Source organism: Syngnathus leptorhynchus, chromosome 10, assembly GCF_054491065.1.
Source record: "Syngnathus leptorhynchus isolate UIUO chromosome 10, UIUO_Slep, whole genome shotgun sequence".
Taxonomy (NCBI): domain Eukaryota; kingdom Metazoa; phylum Chordata; class Actinopteri; order Syngnathiformes; family Syngnathidae; genus Syngnathus; species Syngnathus leptorhynchus.
The window spans coordinates 11,498,497-11,516,685 of NC_141204.1; the positions used below are offsets into that span (position 1 = coordinate 11,498,497).

Sequence of the window (18,189 nt, forward strand, 5' to 3'; positions counted from 1 at the left end):
GTGTGTGTGTGTGTGTGTGTGTGTGTGTGTGTGTGTGTGTGTGTATATATATATATATATATATATATATATATATATATATATATATATATATATATATATGTGTATATATATATATATATATATATATATATATATATATATATATATATATATATATGTGTATATATATATATATATATTTTTTTTTTTTTTTTTTTAAGCGTGTTGTGTGGGATGTCCGATGTTGAGCCAAGAAAACAAAGATGTGGACTATAGAGTTGGTTCCTTATTGGCAAGATCTTGGGTTGTTTAATGGCGGTCAGTACACATGGCACGGCAGCAGATGAAACAACAGCTTCTGTCTTCAGGTCAGCTTGTTTTATACTGTCCAGAAAGGCGGGAACTTGTCACATGACCGTTTGGTACCTAAATGTGGGGGCGTCACCCCCCTGTGTGTGCGTGTGTGTTCATACAGTTATGTGTGTTGTATTTGTGTTCTGGTTGAGCAGTTATGTTTATATAAAGTAATAAAAGAATTGTACAGATATGAGCATCAAAACGTACAGAGATTGTCTAACCTAATAGAACATGTACACATGGCTGTTGCTCTCTCTTCTATATATATCCATCCATCCATCCATCGCGGGCGTGCTGGAGCCTATCCCAGCCGTCATCAGGCAGGAGGCGGAGTCCCCTGAACCGGTTGCCAGCCAATCACAGGGCACAGAGACGAACAAACATCCGCACTCGCACTCATACCGAGGGACAATTCAGAGTCTTCAATCGGCCTACCAAGCATGTTTTTGGGATGTGGGAGGAAACCGGAGTGCCCGGAGAAAACCCACGCGGACACGGGGAGAACATGCAAACTCCACACAGGGAGGCCCTGAGGTGGCATCAAACCCGCACCCTCCTAACTGTGAGGCGGACATGCTACCCAGTGCGCACCGAGCCTTCATATATATATATATATATATATATATATATATATATATATACACACACACACACACACACTGTTAAAAAAAATTAAAGGAACACTTTAAAAACATCAGATTTCAATGGTGAAAAAAAAATTGGACATCTATACTGAGATGGCTCAGTATATAAACACCCCAAAAATCAAAGTGAAAAAATGATGTGGCAGGCTCGTCCATTTTGCCCAGATTCAATTTCTGCAATTCGAAACTCTTTTCAATATCTTGTGTAGCCCCCACATGCTTGTATGCATGCTTGACAACATCGTGGCATGCTCCTAATGAGACGACGGATGATGTCTTGTGGGATGTCCTCCCAGATCTGTCTAAGGGCATCAGTGAGCTCCTGCAAAGTCTAACGAGCAACCTGGCGGCGTCTGATGGACCGAAACATTATGTCCCAAAGGTGTTCTATCGGGTTTAGATAAAGTGATCGTGAGGGCCATTCAATTGTGTCAATTCCTTCATCCTCCAGATACTGTCTGCATACTCTTGCCACATGAGGCCGGAAATGTCGTGGATCAGGACCTACTGCACTGTCTGACCATGGGTGCAAGGATTTCATCCCGATACCTAATGGCAGTCAGACTGCCATTCTCTAGCCTGTAGAGGTCTGTTCGTCCCTCCATGGAAATGCCCCGCCAGACCATCACTGACCCACCACCAAACCGGTCATGCTGAATGATGTTGCAGGCAGCATAGCGCTCTCCTTGGCTTCTCCAGACCCTTTCACGTCTTTCACAGGTGCTCAGGGTAAACCTCCTCTCATCTGTGAAAAGCACAGGGCGCCAGTGGCAGACTTGCCAATTCTGGTGTTCTATGGCAAATGCCAATCGAGCTCCACAGTGCTGAGTAGTGAGCATAGGGCACACTACAGGATGTTGTGCCCTGAGGCCACCCTTGTGAAGTCTGTTTCTGACTGTTTGGGCAAAAACATTCACACCAGTAGCCTGCTAAAGGTCATTCTGTAGGGCTCGGGCAGTGCTCAACCTGTTCCTCCTTGCACAAAGCAGCGGATATCGGTCCTGCTGATGGGATGAGGACCGTCTACGGCCCTGTGCAGCTCTCCTAGAGTAACTGCCTGTCTCCTGGAATCTCCTCCATGCTCTAGAGATTGTACTGGGAGACACATCAAATCTTCTTGCAACAGCACGCATCCATGCGTGCTGTTGCAAGAAGATTTGATGTGTCTCCCAAAGAACAAGAACAAAGTCGTGACATTCACACCAGATAAAAAGAAACGAGGCCTGAATATATATATATATATATATATACATACATACACACACACACACACACACACACACACACACACACACACACACACACACACACACACACACACACACACACACACACACACACACACACACACACACACACACACACACACACACACACACACACACACACACACACACACACACACACACACGGTTTACCAGGTAAGTCAATCGAGCTACTAATCGACCCGCTCTCCTGCCTGAGCAACGGCCGCCATGTATCATTACATCTGGATGGGAAAACTTCAAGGCTTCATCTGGCAATGCCAATGCCGCACAAGCGGCTTTTTGGCTAGGTAACGCTAGTGTTAAACAACACGCACGACAAACGCACGCTATAGTATATTATTAAAATCTATTCGAGGTGTTTTTTTCTTTGAAAACGTGCACATTTTTTTTCTTTACACGCAATGTTGGTTTGTTTGCTGGGAAACAACATTAAACGTTTCACGGTCCTTCGCTAAGGGGCGACCGGACCTCTCTCAAATGACATCATCACTACGTAAAAGGAAGTAAAGCGACGACAACAAAACCGCGCGTGATTTAAGCACTGAAAGCTTAAGCACCTATTTGGCTGCACCAGATAAACACGCAACGTATGTGCTAAATCAATAACATTAGCTACACTACAATTGCAACGACGAAAGAGGTAAGTTATGACTATGGACCTAAGTTATCATGTTAGCAACGTTATTTGTTGTACTGCTTGGTTGCAGTACAGAAGTGCGGGCTGCTTTCATTAGCATGGTAGTTACCACAATGCTAATTTTATGATATTTCGCTTGATTATCCTGGACAAATATCAAATGAGCCATCATCACACGCTGGTTTTTGGCTGTACCAACACTGTACTGTTGAAATACTCTAAGTCGAGGATTAGCATTGATGGCTGCAGGCAGCTATGCTCCCGATTTTAAATTCATCTTTGGAGCGTCAATTGACGCACCCCGCGAGGGGTTCAGTTGTACTAATATGAGGTAGTTCTTTTCAAACACAGTTGAGTCGAACGTCCTACGTTTATTTTACAGGTCCTTAACAAGTTTTGTTATATTTTTCCAATCTTTGAAACATCTTCCCCACGTTGAACGTGCATCGACGTTCTTTTACAGATAATAAGATAACAGATAATAATAATTCTTGAAAAGAATGTCAGTAGAGTCATGCATCCTATGTAGACTTTTACAGGTGATGGCAAGACGATCTTATAGCAAAAATACATGCGGCTTCACCTCACGTCTTGAGTCAAAATTTGCAAACACATTTTCCCACGTCAACAAAGAGCCATATTTATAGTGTATACATGGGCAACATGTCTTTAGAATTCAGCTGAATTTTGCTGTGATATAATTTCACAGGGCTAGCCCAAAACGCACAGCAGAGCGGGTTACTCTGTATAACAAATGGTAACTGGTACATTAGAAAAATGCGATTTGTACTTGTGCTTAAACAGCTCCCCTTTTTTTCCAGGAATGAGTGGACAGGAATCCAAAAGTGGCCCGTGGAGGGGTGGCAATGGTGGTTGGAGAGGAAACAGTGGAGGATGGAGAGGAGGAGGTGCTGGAGAATGGAGAGGAGGAGGAGGCAATAAGGGATGGAGAGGTGGAGGAGGATGGAGAGGAAGCAATGGATGGAGGGGTAAACCTTGGAGAGGGAATTCAGGTAGTGGACGAGGAGGACCAATGGGAGGGAAGACTAGCGGCGATAGCAGAGTGTCGGCAAGTCACAGCCCACACATAGGCACACATACGGGTGAGTCCATTACATTTGGTTTGGAAAGAAACAAAAACTGCTGTTGAGAAATAAATTCTATGAGAGAGGCAGAGCTACTACAATTTTTTTTTGCCCCCGGGTCCTGTCCTTACTACAAATTATTTCTCAGGAAAAATATTTTTACTGCTTAAACAGATGTGCCTTTGTGATTCCTCTACGGACCTAAAGCATCTTAACTCAGCAATTTGTCTAATAAAATATTTAAAAAAAAAAAGCCTTTCTATATTCAGAAAAACAAAACCAAAAAAAAGTCAAGTTCTATCAGCTGAATATGTTTAGGTACAACTATAAAAAAAATATAGTCTGAAGTAACTATTAAAAGTCCATTTTCTTTTCAGTTCTCCATCAGGCCACTCTGGATGTGCTGTGCCCTTACAAAGGATGGTCGCTGTACTTCACTGACGGTATTTAATGAAGATTAGGCCTCGCATTGACTGCTAGATTCACACGTGATCATCGGACTCGTCTTTGACCAGGTTTCATCGAGAGCTCGCCCAGTGTGGAGAAGATCAAAGTGTTTGACAAGTACTTTGCCTCCAAGATTGACCTCTACGACAAGGTGGGGTTGTGCCTCTTGGACACAAGGGTGTCTGGACTGGAGTGGCAACTTGCTGGGTGTTACAGGAGGAGATCGAACGTCAGGGCAACGTACTGATAGATTACGCAGACCTGAGCGCAAATGAGACGGTGCTTGCCGCGCTTCCTGCCCTGGCTGTTGAGTTGAAGGAGCAACCGGAGCTGATCCTCAACTGTTTGGGAGTGGCCGTTCACCAAGTATGTACACACTCACAAGTGCTTCTTAATACACTGTGTCAAATACATCCTTGTTAGTTCACTGTTGTGTGAGACAAGAGTATGAATGGCAGTATGTCTGCAAAAGTAGAATATGTATTGGACATAATTTGTTTAATGTTCATCTGATGTTGTATTTTTTATTTTATTTTGTCTGACAAACTTGTTGACTGGCATGTGGGACGTGTAATGTGAATGAATCAAAGTTAGGCCACGTTTGTGTCAATTTGGTTCATTCAATTCAAACCATATAGTTTGTTGTTGAAAGGCCTCCTTTTCTTGTCGTGAGCAATCAGGTGTTAACCACGGACTTAGAAAAGCAGGCTGCCGAGCTGCCCGGGGACGAGCTACCTACGGCCACGCCAATCATCCACATCCCTCACATCACCGCGAGGTATGCCTCAGCGGAGCTCACGTTTGTTTACAGGCGACAGCCACTGTGAATGTAAAAGGTCCACACACCCTGTCCAAAGGGAGCACTTGTTATGAAATTAAAATGAGACCAAGATAACTAATTGCTACCTGTAACGTGTACAACATACATTGGTTACTTCCCCCCCAACAAAAGATTTCTCTTTTTGAAGGATTTTTTTTGTGGTTTTTTTTTTTATTTTTAACACCAATTTGTAGACTTTGGATATATGACTTGCATTTCTTTCAGGCTGTATAACTATGAGCCGCTGACTCCGCTGCGCAAGCTGCGCGCCAGCCTGTTCGGCTGCCTGGTGTGCGTGAGGGGCACGGTGGTCCGGGTGAGCACCATCAGGCCTCAGTGCAGCAGGCTGGCCTTCCAGTGCCTGACGTGCTTCAGCACAATATCTCTACCGCTGCAGCGCGGGAAGTATGCGACACCCACCAAGGTATAGAGGATGCATACTTTGAGTTAAATGAAAATGGAGCGGTTTCATACGTGCGTGCTGTCGCAGTGCATCCGTTCAGATTGCCGCAGTCGTGCATTCAGTGCCAGACGGAGTTCCCCTCTTACACACACTGTCGACTGGCAAATCATCAAGTAAGTATCAGGCTGCACACTATTTGCTCTTGCTGCTTTACTGTTTTAAACAAGAATGACTCACCTTGTTACACAACATGTTTCAAACCAAAATGAACACCAACATTAAACGACAAAAGCACAATTTGACATGTTCATCAATGTCACAATGCCACCACTAGGTGTCACACTTGACTGTTACCTCAGCAGTGACTCACTCACCTGCAGTAGATTGACTGGCATAATTCATTGTGCTCCAGAATTTTGGCACAATGCTAAAGATAGGGTTAACAATATCTATGTGTTGGTAGGGTGCAGGAGTTGGTGTGCGGTGAGAGGAGGGAGGCCGGACGGATCCCACGCACCGTAGAGTGCCATCTGACCGCCGATCTCTGTGACAGTTGTGTCCCCGGCGACACAGTGACAGTGACAGGGATCGTTAGAGTCTCAACGGATGGTGCGCTCGCACACACACACACACACATACACTGTCACACTCGTGTTTTATTGAGTGGAGTAGGAAGAAAAGCCCATTCATGTTACATCTGTGATCCAGGCAACTCCCGGAGGAATAAGGACAAGTGCATGTTCCTCCTCTATATTGAGGCCACGTCAGTGAGCAACACAAAAGGTGCCGTCCAAGTTTCACTTTCCAGTCAGGCGTCATCATGAAGCACAGCTAAGGAATGATGAATGCAGGTCAGCAGTCCAAGTCTGGAGGAGCGGGGTCGTCCGGCGGCTCGCCCGATGATCGTAGTGGAGGCGAGGAGTTTAGCCTGAAGGAGCTCTACGCCATCAAGGAGATCCAGTCGCAGCCTGACCTGCTCCGACTCATAGTTCAGTAAGTGGGCCCACCTTAAAAGTGAAAAAGAAAAAAGGGGCAAACAAGCATGCGCATCTAAGGACAAGATAGAGCAGTGGTTCTTAACCTTGTTGGAGGCACCGAACCCCATCAGTATCATATGTGAATTAACCTAACCCCTTCGCTAGTGAAAAATATATTTTTTTAATTCAAGACATAAATGTTTTTTACTGGTGCACAAAATGAGCCGTGCATGAACATCATCTTGTTCAAAGAACTAAACCAACACAATGCATGAACTCGCAACAAATTACATACTGGCAAATCAGAATTGACATGATAAATCAGGTTTGTTCGGACCTCATCAGTGGAGGCTCTGTCGAACCCCTGAGACCGACTCACCGAACCCCTAGGTTTCAATCAAACCCAGGTACAGAACCACTGAATGAAACGAGTCAAATCAAGCTCCGACATAAACTGTCAACTATAGACACAAATATACCAAATCCATTGGAAACATGTTCCTTAACTTGTGATTCTTTATCTATGCAACGTCTTCCTGCTAGTTTTAGATGTTTTTTCTCAATGTGTACCCCGCCTAAACCCTAACCCCGCTTCTCCCCACCCCCCGCAGCTCTCTGTGTCCCGCCATTTACGGCCACCTGGTGAGCACCGCCGTCCACTCTGCATGTTATCTAGTTGGCCTGTCACGCTGATGCTTTGCCATACGTGTTTTTAGCTAGTGAAAGCGGCGCTTGTGTTGGTGTTGTTCGGAGGCCGGCAGAAGCACGTGGGCAAGAACCGCGTCCCAGTCAGAGGAGACCCCCACGTCTTGATGGTGGGAGATCCTGGACTGGGCAAAAGCCAGATGTTGCAGGTCGATTCAACACCTGAGATGATGACTCCTTCCTGCTCTTTTGCTAAAACTTTAACTCAATAAAGGTATCTTCATTTGCAGGCGGTGTGCAATGTGGCTCCTCGGGGGATCTACGTTTGTGGCAACACCACAAGCACTGCAGGTAAATTGTCACTTCAATTTTAGATGTGGCACTCACATGGAGTCTGTGAACTTTTATTGATTCGCACCACTTTGCCTCACCTACACTGCCTGTTAAAAGCCAGCATTATCCACCTCAGTCTCCATGTTGCTACTCTGGATAAATGACACTAACACTGAATGTTCACATTCTATTGCCGCATTCACATCAAATGTGTTGCTAGCGTTTCCCACGACACAATTCAATCACAGTCAAGTTGTTCAAGTATACTTTTTTTTTATACTATTTTGTGTGCATTTCTTCAGGACTAACGGTGAGTTTGTGCAGAGATCAACCAAGTGGAGACTACGCCCTGGAGGCTGGGGCCTTGGTGCTGGCTGACCAAGGTTGGAAAGCAAGTCTAAACGTATCTTCAAATGTTTTACACTCATTGGCCACTTCATTAGATACCCCTTGGTACAATTTAATAAGGACCAAAAAAAAGAGCTAACAGTGCTCACGATAGTGTCGACTTTACATGATGTAAGTGCAGTACGAGGCAATCTTCTTCGTTGAAAGGGGGTCATTTTTTCCCCCACAAATTAAAAACAATTCCCATGAGTCTCATGCTGTTCGGCCTTTCGTTACCATGCCAACCATCAGTTGAGTGAGGCCTTTGCGACTGGGTGTGTGGCTGCATGTTCTCAACTCAGCCAAATTTTGAAGAGAAAGGAACACAACAAAAACATTGCACTGTGAGCAACGCTGACGCAGCGCATGACTGACTTTGAATGTTTTCTGGACTTTTTTTACGTGGCGTTCGCTATTCACTCAATGATCAACATGCCTATCTTCTGGCACCGAGCTCAAATCCAAAGCGAAGCAGCACCGCCATCTTCAGGGATCTCTCTCTTTTACAATATGCGGTTCATCTCAGCACATGTGTTTTCTGCTCAGGATTGTGCTGCATTGATGAGTTTGACAAGCTGGGCCGCCAGCAGCAGGCCCTTTTGGAAGCCATGGAGCAGCAGTCCGTGAGTCTGGCCAAAGCAGGCATCGTTTCCTCTCTGCCCGCCAGAACCTCCGTCGTCGCTGCCGCCAACCCCGTCGGAGGCCATTACAACCGAGGCAAGACAGTCTCTGAAAATTTGAAGTGAGGCATCGCTCGGTGGCTAAACACATTTTCATCAATTGCCGACATTCTTACGCTGCGCGAGGCCTACTTTTCAGGTTGGGCTCACCGCTGCTATCCCGCTTCGACGTGGTCTTCCTCCTCCTGGACATCCCCGACGAGTCTCGCGACCGCCGTCTGTCGGAGCACATCATGGCCACCCGGGCCGGCGGAGGGAAAATCATCAGCGCTGTCATTGCGAGGAGCTACGAGAGAGATGCCGAGACATCGGTCTTGCTGGAGCGCGCGGACATGCTGCTGTCTGAGCGTTTGCAGGTGAAATACTGTACAGTATTAAAAATGTATGAAATGCACTAAAAAGTCAGCAAGTATATAAAATAATCAACAGTTCCTCAGTTTGCTTTCCCTTGGCTTCTGATTGACTCCTGGTAACATCAGGCTGTTTTGAATCGAACACTTGTAGTATCTTTTCAAGGAGTACAATGGCGTCCGCTTGTCAATGACATGCTTGTAAAGATCCCAGCAGGTGAAGCGGTCGACCCCATTCCAGCGTCCTTGTTAAGGAAGTACATCAGCTACGCTCGCCACTACGTTCACCCCACACTCTCATCGGAAGCCGCGCAGACACTTCAGGACTTCTACCTGTCGCTGAGATTCCAGTCGCAAGCTGCCGACACCACTCCCATCACCACCCGTCAGCTCGAGTCCCTCATCAGACTCACCGAGGTAGCTGCCAACATGTCGCCCTGGACGTCAAATGTTGTGCAAATTGATGAGTGCAATGTGGCTGGTCCCATGCAGGCGAGAGCCAGACTGGACCTCAGTGAGACAGCCACCAAGAGCCATGCTGAAGATGTGGTGGAAATTATGAAACACAGGTAGAGCACAGCTTTGCAGACATATAGGAGCCACAAATTTCACGTTAGTAATAGCTCACAACAAAACCCAAAAATAAATATAGTCAACTGATCTTGTCTCAATTTACTCACCAGTTGTGTGCCTTTTTAATTGAACATAACTTTTTTGTTGTTTGCATCTAGCAACAGGTTCATTGTACCTTCTGCCAACTAGTGGAAGAGTATCAAATTGTTGTGTCGCTGGCATGCAGGAGATGGATGAACGCAAATGGAGTCACATTTTATGCAGAATACAAATCGTTCTCAGATTACGTAAAATTGGACACAAATCAAGTCCCTGGGTTTGCACGTGCATTTTCAAACCACCAACTGGTTATCTCATGAGCAAAACGTCGGCGCATTTCCTTCCTTGTTGCCTTGAATCACCCTCGTTGTGTGTTTGATTTGTCTGTGCAGCCTGGTTGACACGTACTCTGATGGCCTGGGCAATCTGGACTTTGAGCGCTCGCAGCTAGGCGCGGGCATGAGTCAACGTAGCGCCGCAAAGAGACTCATCAGTGCCCTCCACGCGCATGCCCAGCGGACCAATCAGAAAGAATTTGACCTGCAGACCATCCGATCTGTGGCAAAGAGGCTAAACATCCAGGTATACTCAATGTGGGCGGGAATTTATTTGACAAAAGCGACTCTCCCCTTGCTTAAGTTTGATGAACAGCATAGCAAACCATCAAAACAAACAGATTGCCAAAAAACAAATAATGTAACTAGTCCAATTTTCCCAAATAATAATCTGATAAAAAATAATAGTCGCTCCCCAAAACCTGCGTTGCCGCAATACTACAAACAAAGACCACTGCATTTGTCGTCAGGATTTTACCATTCAAACAGAAATGCAGGTTTACGGCAAATTTCAGAGTGGTTCTTGCTTCTTGTTTGACATCTTTATGTCTTCAAATTTACTTCATTTTTTTACATGTTATTACTTATGCCTCAATATGCTTTCTCACTTCTGCTTTACTCATTCGCAGTCATCGATATACCGTGTATAATTTTCTGGCAGGTAATGGACTTTGAGGGTCTGGTGAGTTCACTGAATGAACAAGGCTACCTGTTGAAGAAGGGAGCCAAGCTCTACCAACTTCAGATTGTCTGACAAGCCAAACAGACTTGACCATCGCTCACCGAAGGACTAGAATTACGATTCGACACAAAAACAAATAACAGACTAGGCAAGGAGTGTGAAAGGTATCTCTCTTCTTTACTCAGACCCACTATATCTGTTCTGCCAACATGAATTTACATTTTATTTATTATTGTCAGTATTTTATAATGAAATCCTATTGTTATGAAAATCACATGTGGTCTCAAGCACAAAATTTGCCCACCCTTGTGATAGTACAGGTTACATTTACCAGAGAATTCACATAGAGGTATTTGTAATTTCATTTGAATTAGTCATTTGCCTTAAAAGACAATTTTTTTTTTGAGTTTTGGGGGGGGGGGTGTATTTTCTTGACTCGCACTTTGTTATAGAACTATTTATTAAATAAAGAACTTTTCGCAACTGGGCAGTTTGTTCTTGTTTTAACAAATACATTTTCTAATTGGATTATCTCGGTTTTATTTAACCATATAAAATGTATGTACTTCCAAATAATAATGTAGGTTTGCGTTAGGTAAGCACTGCTTCTTGCATGCGCTATCTTGTTTGGCGCCCCGCACCCTCAATAGTTTTACGACATTGCCTGCCTCCCCGCCGCATCACTTTACGGCAACATGGCAGCCCACTTACCCCAGTTAGTCCTCGGTCGGCTATAAACTGGACAATTTGGCCATGGCCGGGCGGATGCAGCCCTCGCCGACTCAGTGCAGGTGAAGATGATGATTTTGTGTTTTCGGAGTACTCCGGCGCCACTGTGCCGCAAGGCCGTCAAGTGTTTGCTGTTGGCACGGCGCGGGGCTGCGTGTGGGCTGGAGCTGGCGACATGGCGTCTCCAGCGCGCAACACATGTCAGGGCGGCGGGGGGAGGCTCCTGGAGCTTTGGACTCAGAGGGGCTGACTGCCGCGCTCCTTGTCGCCTTGGCCCGCTTCCGTCAACGTGGTGGAGAACGTGTGGGACTCTGCTCGTGCTACGCGGAGGTCACCGCTGCTCGACGGTTAACTCCTGGGCTCTCCTGTCAACCGGAGGCCGAGGGCTTAGTGGGAAGAACAATCAGCAAGGCGACACTGAGGGGAAGGCCGCACCGGTGCCCGGACAGGGGCTCTTTAAGTTTAAAGAACTGGTAAGTAAAAGTGTGGAATTGTGTTAAACAGACTTCTTAAACTTTGGGGCTTCATTTTCTCAGAATCTACCATAGCGAAAACACAACAACCATCATGCATACTCTTAAGTAAGTTGTATGTTTTCAAAGAAAGTAAGTAGTGATGTTATGTTTACAAATGTTGATGCTAAAGTCAATAAATAACGAGGTATACAACCATGTCTTTGTACTGTTCATTTTGTTTTCACTTGTCAGTCACTTCACTGGTTCTTTTATCTCAAACAAGATATTTTAGATTGCATGACCTGACATGTTTCGGCTTATACTTCCGCTCTGATGAAGACCGAAGTATAAGCCGAAAAATGTCAGGTCATGCAACCTAAAATATCTTGTTTGAAATGAAGGTGGAAGTATAAGCCGAAACATGTCAGGTAATGCAACCTTATCTTATATATATCTTGTTTGAGATAAAAGAACCAGTGAAGTGACAACCATGTCTTATTGAGAAAAGACACCTTTACTACAAAATACATATTTTTCCATTCATACGGGGGTGGAAAACGGCACAAATGGAGGTATGCCATCACGTAAAAAATACTGTGTTTATTGCAAGCTTTTATAGGCCCAAGCTTGAGAACCATTGATCTATTAGATAGTATATGATGTCAATTGATCATGTTTCAATGTCACGGTACAGTATGAGAACCCATGGACCATCCCCAACCTGCTGTGCGTGTGTCGGATAGTCCTGGCTCCTTTCCTGGGTCATCTGATCATTCAACAACACTTCCACCTTAGCCTGGCGCTCTTCACCCTGGCTGGAGCCACTGACCTGGTAACATGCATGACACAAAAACAAAACTGTGTCATGACATAATGCGAGCCTGCTACTTGCCAAACAGAAGTCCATTTGACTCTGACAGCAGACTGTAAATTACTCCGTATTATTCAACATGGGTCTTGAATGTACATGCTTGTGTGCATGTCTGTCCCTCTCAGCTGGACGGTTACATTGCCAGGACGTGGCCCACGCAGAAGTCGGCGCTGGGAAGCGCCTTGGACCCACTGGCAGATAAAATCCTTATCAGCATTTTATACATCTGCCTCACATATGCAGAAATCATACCAGGTATTATTCCACCTCTGCCTCGAGAGAGTATGGGAAAGGATCTGGATTGAGTTGACACAACTAATCGGGTGTCTGTTGCCCCTCTTGCAGCACCACTGACGGCTCTGGTGGTTTTCAGGGACATTGGTTTGATCGCCGCCGTCTTCTGGGTCAGATACAAGACCGTGCCGCCACCGGTGGGGCTTTATCCGACTGTGTGTGTGTGTGTGTGTGTGTGTGTGTGTGTGTGTGTGTGTGTGTGTGTGTGTGTGTGTGCGTGCGCGTGCGTGAGCGCGAGCGCGCTGCGACATAATTAAGTCTTGTGTGTATGTTGTTTCCTTGACGCTTCCAGGTGACTCTCAGTAAGTTTTTTAATCCCTGCTACACCACAGCTCAGCTCAAGCCTACATTCTTCAGCAAGGTGAGCTACTCACTGTGTAAATTGCACCACATTATTGTTTGTAAATTTTTACGTTTTACAAAACGAGGTAGGTTTTTTTTTTTGTGTCTCGGTCCTCTACAGGTGAACACGGCCATCCAGCTGGTTCTGGTTGCGGCATCCCTGGCGGCGCCGGTCTTCCAGTACACAGACAGCATCCTGCTGCAGGGCCTGTGGTAAGATGCCAACACCACCCACTGGTCTCACCACCGCTTTAAAGGAATGTTGACCGTGCATTCTGCAGTCAGACCTAATTCATATGGTCAGCGTCACATACAAAGCGCCATATTTGTCATATTGTCAAATTGACAACATGAGAAATTGAGAAATTTTCAAGGATATCTTTTTCTAAAAAGAAAATTGCACAACAACTTCAACTGCAAATTCTTTGACTTTAATTTTTGATCAATTTAAATTGATGCCTTGTGTGTTTAGATGAATGGAGGTCATGTTTTCATCTGTTCCACCTGTTGCAGGTTCGTCACGGCCATGACCACCGCGGCGTCGGGCTACAGCTACTGGCACTATGGCCGTAAGACCGTCCGAGTGCTAAACACTAGGTCGCCATGACGACAAAATTCACTCGCAAACGAGCTCTTGATAAACAAGAGTCGGCGGAGGTCGGGGGAGGCACGAGCCAGACACGTGAGCGCAGGATGACGGCCAAGAGTAGTGAGAACATTAAGCGACTGCTACGGCGTCGCCATGGCGTTGACTCGCTGCAGATGGTGGTACTGCAGCTCATCCACTGGACCTACTGTATGTATGAAGAAAGAATTTCTTATATTTTTACACAGTCATCATAGTCACACCATGAATAAATGTTTGCTTTATCAGTAAAAAGAGAAAATCTGGTCAATGTCAATGTGTCTTTAGTGCAATTTATACCTGACGGTTACGGCTCAACGAATGACACAACTAAACAAAAAATAGTTGCCATCGCAAAAGTATACACAATTAAGTATCATGTAAATATGCTCCATTGTCCTCTCATATTTTCAATTTAGCCCCAATACTTAGTTCGTTTCAAATCTGCCCTTTTTCCATATTAATGTGTAATATTTATGATCAAAGGCTTAGTTCCAGCATCACTGGGAATTTTTCCTTTGACATTGTGTGTTATATTTTTTGAGAGCAATGGATGAAAGTCAAGTGTGTGCGGGGATGCTTTAAGAAAGACTTAGCATGGAGTCAGTTGACCTCTTTTCCATTGCGCAAATCTCCTTCAAGTCTCTGCCAAGCTCAAACGCACTGAAGCAAAGAAAAAAAAAAGTGGGAAACGTTTTATTTTATATCTGCTATCAAAATATGTGTATTTGAAATCATTTTTGTCTGACTGTCTTGTGGTTGCCCTGTGGACTTCTCAATATGTAGCACACGTCCCCGCAAACTCCAAATTTGAACTTGTCACACAGGCGGTGCTTGATTCAAAGTGCTTTCCAGCTCATCTCTGAGGACTGCTTAAAGAAGCGCTTATGCTTGACCCACCTGGTGCACTTCCAAAGAATCTTTAGCAATGATGCCCTTGTTCCGTCTGTTTGACATCTTCCATTTCAAGGGCTCCTTGAACGCATCACCTCTGAGCCCAACAAACTCCACTTTTACTCATAAAATCACCCAAACTGTTTCAGATTCTTTGCAGTTGCTGCAAGGGTCCTATACACACACACGCACGCACGCACGCACACACACACACACACGCACGCACGCACACACACACACACACACACACACACACACACACACACACACACACTCTCGTTGGTCTTTTATGGGCTTGAAATAGATCTCCACCGCCTACTCTGCCTTATGTAAGATCCCAGCACAGAAATTTCCTGGTGCAGATGGGCTTTGTGCGTGTCTGTGTGTGCGTGTGTGTGCAGGCAGGGGAGTTTCTTAGGCCTTGTGTGTCTGAGTGTTTTTTCTTGTAACATGGCACATTTACAAAATAGCTCTAGTTATTATTTTTTTTCCTATGAGTATCTGATCATAAGGGTGGCTCGGTGGTGCATTGGTTAGCACACCCGCCTTACAATTTGGAGAGTGCGGCTTCGATTCCGCCCTGTGTGGTTCCCTCCCACATCCCAAAACCATGCTGCGAATTGACCACTCCAAATTGTCCCTAGTTGTGAGTGCGGATGGTTGTTTGTCCCTGTGTTCCCTGCGATTAGCCAGTTCAGGGTGTCCCCCGCCTACTGCCCAATGACTGCTGGGATAGGCTCGAGCACGCCCGCGACCCCGTGGGGACAAGCGATATAGAAGATGAATGGATGGATATCTGATCGCATGAACTGTTGACGTGTCTTGAAAGGGCAGATGTTTAAAATTGAACGCTTGGCATAAATGAATTCAAAACAAAATCGATGATTGGTTAGCTGGCAAACCTTTTACACTCAGTACCACCATTATGGCCAACGTTAAAATTCATGGGGGGGGGCATAAAGTTTATCAAAAAACGAGACAAAGATTTCATTCCTAAGAAGTGTACGCATGTCATTTTATTGTAAGGCGCAGTATAACATGGGTTGGTTTGGGGGTTATGACCTAAAAGTGGAGAAAAAGGGAAAATGTCGGCCCTCGTGTGACGACCGTGCTGCCGCTGTTACACTTCTAACGGATGGCCATATTGATCCAGATCTTTCGAAGCCACTTTGCACAGAAGGAGCCTCAAGTGCTTCATTTATGCAGACGACAATTCATCATCCTGTCTCTTTTCAGACAGACGACATTTTGTTTTATTGGGCATAAACAAGACTGCCGTCCCTCCTCCCCTCCCTTGTTTGCTTCCCCGCTTGCTCCATCAGCTTGTTGTCATATTTTTGTTGGACGACGTGTGGTTGGTAGAGCACTTGCTTGTTTTCATTTCTCAGCAGATGCATTGTCATTTTCTGCTTTTCCTTGCTGCCCGCATCGCATTTTGCCATCCTAAATCTCCACGGCCTCGCCCACTGACTTCCCGTGATAATCAATTGTGCCGGCAAGCCAACTGAATTTTATTTATTATTATTTTTTTGCATCCTTTTGGTCTTTCCGCATTGACGTGGGTTTGAATTATTGCATATTGACTTTCATACTTCACAAGAGTCATATCTCTTCCTCTGTGAGTCGTCACCTTATCGTGGTGGAGGGGTTTGCGTACCCCTATGATCCTAGGAGCCATGTTGTCTGAGGCTTCATGCCCCTGGTAGGGTCACCCATGGCAAAAGGGTCCAAGGTGAGGGGCCAGACAAAGCACGGCTCAGAAGACTCCTTATGATGAATAAAATATATGGACCTAGTTTTCCCTCGGCCGGGCCTTCACCCGTGGGTCCTGACTGTTGTTTGTGCCTATGCACCGAACAGCAAGTCAGACTACCCACCCTTTTTGGTGTCCTTCTGGGAACTCTGTCGTTCTACTGGGTGACTTCAATGCACATGTAGGCAATGACAGTGAGACCTGGAAGGGCGTGATTGGGAAGAACGGCCCCCCCGATCTGAACTCAAGCGGTGTTCTATTATTGGACTTCTGTGCTCGACACGGATTTTCAATAACGAACACCATGTTCAAACATAAGGATGTCCATGTGTGCACTTGGCACAAGGACACCCTAGGCCGCAGTTCGATGATCGACTTTGTAGTCGTGTCATCGGATTTGCGGCCGCATGTTTTGGACGCTCAGGTGAAGAGAGGGGCGGAGCTGTCAGCTGAAGGAGTTCTATCGGGCCCCTTTTGGCCTGTGGGACTCCGAAGGCAGCCGACAGGTACCGGATGGCCAAGCGGAACGCGGCTTTGGCGGTTGCTGAGGCAAAAACCCGGGCGTGGGAGGAGTTTGGCGAGGCCATGGAGAATGACTTCCGGACGGCTACAAGGAGATTCTGGTCCACCATCCGGCGTCTCAGGAGGAGGAAGCAGTGTACCGTCGACCCTGTTTACAGTGGAGATGCTGTGCTGCTGACCTCAACTCGGGACGTCGTGAATCGGTGGGGAGAATACTTTTAATATATAATATAATATATATAATATCTATTATATTATATATTTTTTGGGAGGGTGGATGAATTGTACTACATGTACTGTAAAAGGTAATACTAAGGTCAGGAAATGCACTGCACTCGCTCACCGAGACCATGCATTTGCACCTGTTGATCAAAAAGTCAACCATTTCCTCCTGCTGGCCTCATTTGACCAAAGTGTACCCCCCCCTTTTTTTTCCCCTCCGACTCTTCTCTTTTGCATTCCGCCTCCGCTCCAGCACTCATCTTCCCCTCGGTCCCTTTTTTACTCTCCTCCTCTCTCCATCCCTTTCTTCACTCTCATCCCTCCCCCGTCTGTGGGAAGCCGCTTTGCGCATGTCGGCGATGAGTCAATTTGTGGAGGCTGAGCGCACGCACGTGTGTTGTCGTCTCCCATAAAGGCATCTGCTTCAGTCTTCAGTCTGTTGCAGCACAAAGGGGTGGGGGCGGACCACGCATAGCACCACCACCACCACAAAAAGGCAATGCCAAGGAGGAGGAAAAGGATGCAGCAGCTCGGCGACTCTGCCTGTTGACGAGAGTTTGGCAAGCTCGGAGCCCCCCCCCCCACTCCACACGTGCATGAGGAGCCATGGCCAGCGCCCAGCCGGGGGTCCACGCCTTAAAACTCCAGCCACCCGCCGTGTCGCCGACCCTGAGGAACGGCAGCAACTTCATCAAATGGGACGAGGTAAGACGGTTGCAAAAGTGCAAACATTCATTCATGAAACACATTCAAGCTAAAAGAAATGTTTCCTGCTGTCCTCTTTGAGCCAAGGCGCAGATTTCGTGGTATAAGTGTCAACTTAAATTCTGAGGACCTT

The 18,189-nt window shown here is 45.9% G+C and overlaps 2 protein-coding genes across 3 annotated transcripts; both read left to right on the plus strand.

Annotated features, from left to right (window-relative positions):
* Positions 1-2,268: 2,268 nt before the first annotated feature.
* mcm8 (minichromosome maintenance 8 homologous recombination repair factor) lies at positions 2,269-11,070 on the plus strand. Of its 2 annotated transcripts, none has more exons than XM_085921555.1 (21): positions 2,269-2,538; positions 3,710-3,991; positions 4,351-4,416; positions 4,489-4,571; positions 4,637-4,786; positions 5,101-5,198; positions 5,466-5,664; positions 5,731-5,816; positions 6,107-6,252; positions 6,352-6,426; positions 6,495-6,636; positions 7,232-7,262; positions 7,337-7,474; positions 7,556-7,616; positions 7,901-7,981; positions 8,532-8,727; positions 8,805-9,021; positions 9,223-9,432; positions 9,508-9,584; positions 10,020-10,209; positions 10,624-11,070. In XM_085921555.1, exons 2-21 carry the CDS (start codon positions 3,712-3,714, stop codon positions 10,714-10,716), a joined length of 2,619 nt encoding a protein of 872 aa, XP_085777681.1. In that variant the 5' UTR covers positions 2,269-2,538; positions 3,710-3,711; the 3' UTR covers positions 10,717-11,070. The 2 variants fall into 2 exon arrangements, with proteins under 2 accessions (XP_085777681.1, XP_085777680.1); XM_085921554.1 differs by lacking the exon at positions 2,269-2,538 and adding an exon at positions 2,620-2,891.
* A 221-nt stretch (positions 11,071-11,291) lies between these two features.
* On the plus strand, positions 11,292-14,244 carry crls1 (cardiolipin synthase 1). The gene is made up of 7 exons (XM_085922113.1): positions 11,292-11,846; positions 12,523-12,660; positions 12,825-12,954; positions 13,045-13,130; positions 13,286-13,354; positions 13,457-13,548; positions 13,849-14,244. Exons 1-7 carry the CDS (start codon positions 11,442-11,444, stop codon positions 13,940-13,942), a joined length of 1,014 nt encoding a protein of 337 aa, XP_085778239.1. The 5' UTR covers positions 11,292-11,441; the 3' UTR covers positions 13,943-14,244.
* The last annotated feature ends 3,945 nt before the right edge of the window (positions 14,245-18,189 follow it).

Bases quoted from the DNA above. Each gene is read 5' to 3' on its own strand.
- mcm8 (XM_085921555.1), top strand. From the start codon at position 3,712: ATGAGTGGACAGGAATCCAAAAGTGGCCCGTGGAGGGGTGGCAATGGT. The intron at 5,665-5,730 runs GTATAGAGGATG...GTGCTGTCGCAG, and splicing joins AGTATGCGACACCCACCAAG to TGCATCCGTTCAGATTGCCG. The intron at 9,433-9,507 runs GTAGCTGCCAAC...GGTCCCATGCAG, and splicing joins CCCTCATCAGACTCACCGAG to GCGAGAGCCAGACTGGACCT.
- crls1 (XM_085922113.1), top strand. From the start codon at position 11,442: ATGATGATTTTGTGTTTTCGGAGTACTCCGGCGCCACTGTGCCGCAAG. The intron at 12,661-12,824 runs GTAACATGCATG...TGTCCCTCTCAG, and splicing joins TGGCTGGAGCCACTGACCTG to CTGGACGGTTACATTGCCAG. The intron at 13,355-13,456 runs GTGAGCTACTCA...GGTCCTCTACAG, and splicing joins AGCCTACATTCTTCAGCAAG to GTGAACACGGCCATCCAGCT.